At 47.6% G+C, this 4360-nt stretch overlaps 1 protein-coding gene across 1 annotated transcript; it reads left to right on the forward strand.

Annotated features, from left to right (window-relative positions):
* Window positions 1-311: 311 nt before the first annotated feature.
* On the forward strand, window positions 312-3480 carry LOC135076679 (uncharacterized). Its single transcript, XM_063971099.1, has 3 exons — window positions 312-367; window positions 1917-1992; window positions 2524-3480. The coding sequence occupies exons 1-3, from the start codon at window positions 312-314 to the stop codon at window positions 3478-3480; spliced, it is 1089 nt and encodes a 362-aa protein (XP_063827169.1).
* Window positions 3481-4360: the final 880 nt, after the last annotated feature.

Here is a 4360-nt window from a genome sequence, read left to right on the forward strand (position 1 = left end):
ATTCATAAATTTATGAAAATGAGACCAAAATAACGCTAATGTGTAATGCAGAGCAACGGATACAGAGAGCACAATCCATTAGCACAGGGTGTTATTACTCGCGTCCGCACCAAACTGACATTTGCACCCGGCTAGGGTTACCATATAAGAATTTAAAGTCCTTTTAAGTAAAAACAAAAATAAGTTCGAAAATTTTAGCCACAAAATCATATAAACACCTGCATCCTCACCTCAATCCTCACGCGATAAAAATAACTAGGTAAAGTACTCATAATATTTGAGAGGTTGTCCCACCTAAGTTAAAAACCCGGATGATTATACAGCTGGACATAGACTGGGCGGTCGAAAGTCCGGTCAAATTCTTACGGTTGGTAACCCTGCACCCGCCACAATCCCGCTAAAAAGCCGACCCGCTTCTTCGTCCCACTCCTTTGCAAAAGGCGAAAAAGGAATCAAATTGTGAAGGATGGAATTTCGAAATAATCACATAACGTGAAACAACCATGGTGTTTGCTTATGAGATGCGAACTTTCTATCTTCAGAACTTTTTAAATGGTTTTCAGTCTTCTTTTTGGTACAAGTAAATACACACACTGTGACTAAAACAAGTTCATTATTATAAACATTCCTACGTAGAAAAAAAACATTTATCCCTTCTAAATGGATTTGTGAACCTGAAATGCATATCAAATACTTACCAAGCTTCTTCCTGAAACAATTTACTTCGTTGAAGTAATTTTCTCGGCGAACTCCGTTATCTGCAGCATTTGTAAGTCGCCCCGCTAATTACGTTACAAATAAGACAACTATCTCCGATTATACTCGCTCGAAGCCAACAATGAAGTTTCACAATGAAACTTTCATTGGTGGACCGCTTAGGGTCGGGCGTCCCGTACAGATTACGTTTTACCCGGATTAAAGGTTCCCGGGGGATAAAACCTTTCACTTATTTCTAAATCACGTGTAGAACCGCAGGAGTAAGCTATTTCCATGATTTAATGTCACTCTTATTCCTGCAACAAGCCTATAAGCGTACTTGAGTATGTAATACTTCATTCTAGTCCTAAAAATACCTAGGAATTAGTATAGTATCTACAAAATAGCGAAAAGGGACAAAACATAAATCTGATTTTTAAAAATAGACACAACATTCATTCGTTAATAGACTTGGAATAACTATTTATAGCACGAAAACACAATTCCACGGCGCTACATACAGGTTGTGAGTTATTTTTAGATACGAGTATAAACTAGTATTTCAATAACCTATGTGGTTATTGTTTGATGATGAGATATGACTTCTGAGCGTTCTGACATAAATTATATATTCATAGGTTTACTAGTAACCTAGTAGGTATCTTCAATCCTACATTGGTATAAATATTCGTGGATCGCTTTAGATACCACAATGACTGTTTCCAAATTTCTACTCAATGATACAAAACACAAAAAGAAGATGGACTTTATTTCAAACTTTACAACAAACTTTATTTCAAGTATTGTAGTCAATGCACTGAGGCGTACTTATAAAAAACAATAACATTAAATTACGGGAACTAAAAACGTGACTATTAGTAATTTGTGCAATACAAATTACCAACTAATATTCTTCAAAAAAAGGGTACCGCTTTCTAATTCTGGATACTTATCCAGTGCCGTATTATCCATAAGGCACTTTAGGCCAGTGCCTAGGGGCCCACTATGGCCAGGGGCCCACTATGACCAGGGGCCCAGCACTCCCGATAAAAAAATGAAAAAAAATAATGTTAAAGATTATTTTTTATGCAACAAAACTCAAACCACCTCAAAACTTCGCCTTATTTTGGTTTACACATCCAATCGTCATAATATTTCGATATTGTGGAACCTAATTAATTTTCGTGACGTTGGCATTACTGCTTTGGTTTACATGACAGGTCGACGGTCGACGCCCTTCAGAGGCTAAAAAGCCTCACTGCGGAGGCTAGGGAGAGGGCTGAGGGTGTATTGGCTGTATCATTCAATATAGCCAACGCTTTCAATACTATCCCTCATTCCACTATACTCTAGGCACTTCAACATCACAGGGTGCCTCAGTACCTTTGAGCGCTGCTGGCCGATTACTTACGGGACCGCGAAGTCCTGTATGTTAACAGAGACGGCCAGCTCTAACGGCGCGGTATAGCCAGCGGGGTTCCGCAGGGTTCGGTGCTCGGTCTACTCTTGTGGAACCTAGGCTTCAACTAGCTCCTCCGGGGCGTCCTTCTCGCGGGCATGAGTGTCACATGCTATACGGATGACACTCTGGTCACTGCCCGGGGAAGACATTTGGGGCCTCGGCACGGCTGGCGTCGGCGGGCGGCACATTAGCCGCTCGCAGAATACAACGCCTCGGTCTGAAAGTCGCGCTGGAGAAGACTGAGGCCCTCTTCTTTCCGGGGCCTCGCCAGCGCGCCCCTCCCGACGCGTTGAGGACGTTAGGATTGACGTCAAAGGCCAAATGAAATATCTGGGCCTCACGCTTGACGGGAGGTGGCATTTTAGCCCGCACTTCAACGGGCTAGCGCCACGCCTCCTCAAGGCAGCAAACGCACTGAGTTGGCTCCTCCTGAATTTGGGAGGGCCACAAACGAGGTGTCGTCGACTTTATGCCGGCGTTCTGAGGAACATGGCGCTGTATGGCGCCCCAGTCTGGGAGAACGCACTCAACAAGAGGGAGAATGCTGCCCTTCTGCGCAGACCCCAGCGGGCCATAGCGCAGAGGGTCGCAAGGACCTACCGCACGGTAGGGCACGCTGCGGCGTGCGTCCTCGCTGGTACTCCTCCTTGGAAGCTAGAAGCTGGGGCTTTGTCTGTCATCTATCACTGGATGGCAGACAAGACCAAGGCGCGTGGAAAGCGCCCGGCCCCGGAGCAGTGCGGCGCCGTCACGAAGACATGACTCGCGCGCAGTTTGACCGCCATTGGTCCTGTTCTGGACCAATGGTTGGAACGACCGCACGGGTTCCTCACGTTCCGTCTGGCGCAGGTGCTGACTGGGCATGGCTGCTTCGGTTCGTACCTGCAAAGAATCGGGCGAGAGGAATCCCCGTGTGCCACAAATGTGGCGCGGCGGATGACACGGTGCAGCACACCCTCGCGGTCTGCACAGGCTGGGAGGAGCAGCGTCGTGTCCTCACTGCGGTCGTGGGCCGGGATCTTTCGCTTCCAAGCCTGGTCATCGCCATGCTGGGAAGTGAAGGATGCTGGAAGGTGGTCGCCTCCTTTTGCGAAGAGGTGATCCTTCAGAAGGAGGCAGCGGAGCGCGAGCGAGAGAACGATCCTCTCGCCCCATCGCTCCGCAGGCGGAGAAGGGGCCGGAGAAGGCAGTTGTACGACCGTTCTACTCTGCCCCCAGGTGGCGGCCAGCAGGCCGGGGGTGCGGGGGCACCCTTGTCACCTTCGTCTGACGGGAACGGCTTGGCGTTTCGGGCATTCCCGTCGGACAAGGGGGGCGTGTAGGGTCCGCCGTGTAGGCGAGCTGTCGCTGTAGCGTGGTGTCGCGGAAGTCTAAGGCTACGGCCGGATACTCGCGACACCCCCACTCGGGCTACGACGAAAAGCCGCGGAGGTTTTAGTGGGTATACCCCGTCCTTTTCCCTTTTTAGGGCGCCGGGAGTCCCACACACCACCCTGTCCCCCTGCAGTGGTGACAGTGCGCAAAGCATTTCCTCCGCGACAAAAAAAAGGGGGGCCCAAAACGAGCTGTGCCTAGAGGCCCCGAGATGGTTAATCCGGCCCTGTACTTATCTAAGAACTCCGTTTGAGTCTTTACTGTTTTACTTTACAATTGACATCCTGTTATATTATTACAACCTAAACCCGTTGTGCAAACTTCTTTGTGTGGTTACAGAGCCCAATTCCGACCATCCTATCAAACAGCGGAGATCCAGTGCCGTCAGAAATTCTCCCTGCCGTCAAACAACGTACAAATTAAAGCTGGATTGAATGAGCAAGCTTACAAACAGTGCTATCCAATTACCGATGCGACCGCAGCACGAGATCGATTCAGCATTATATGCAGAGGCATTTTAACAAAACGCAGTTATGTATAGTGCATGAGAGTGATGTTTCCGAGTGCCGCCTGTGCCGGTCAGGGCTGTCCACTGTGGTCCCCATGCTTATTTCAATTGTTTATTACCATAATACAGAAAATTATGGCCATAATATCTGACACGAATGAGGAGCAATATAAGATTTTGAATAAAGACCACGTCTCGGAAAACGAATTGTACCTATCTAGGATCCCTCTGCTCGATAGACAGATTCCTCATGAAGATGGAAGCTGGTTGAAAAAATTAAATCGTGCACTTTCATTGGCTGATATAAGACCAGCTATGCT

The sequence above is a fragment of the Ostrinia nubilalis genome, chromosome 12 (genome assembly GCF_963855985.1).
Source record: "Ostrinia nubilalis chromosome 12, ilOstNubi1.1, whole genome shotgun sequence".
NCBI classification, from domain to species: Eukaryota; Metazoa; Arthropoda; class Insecta; order Lepidoptera; family Crambidae; genus Ostrinia; species Ostrinia nubilalis.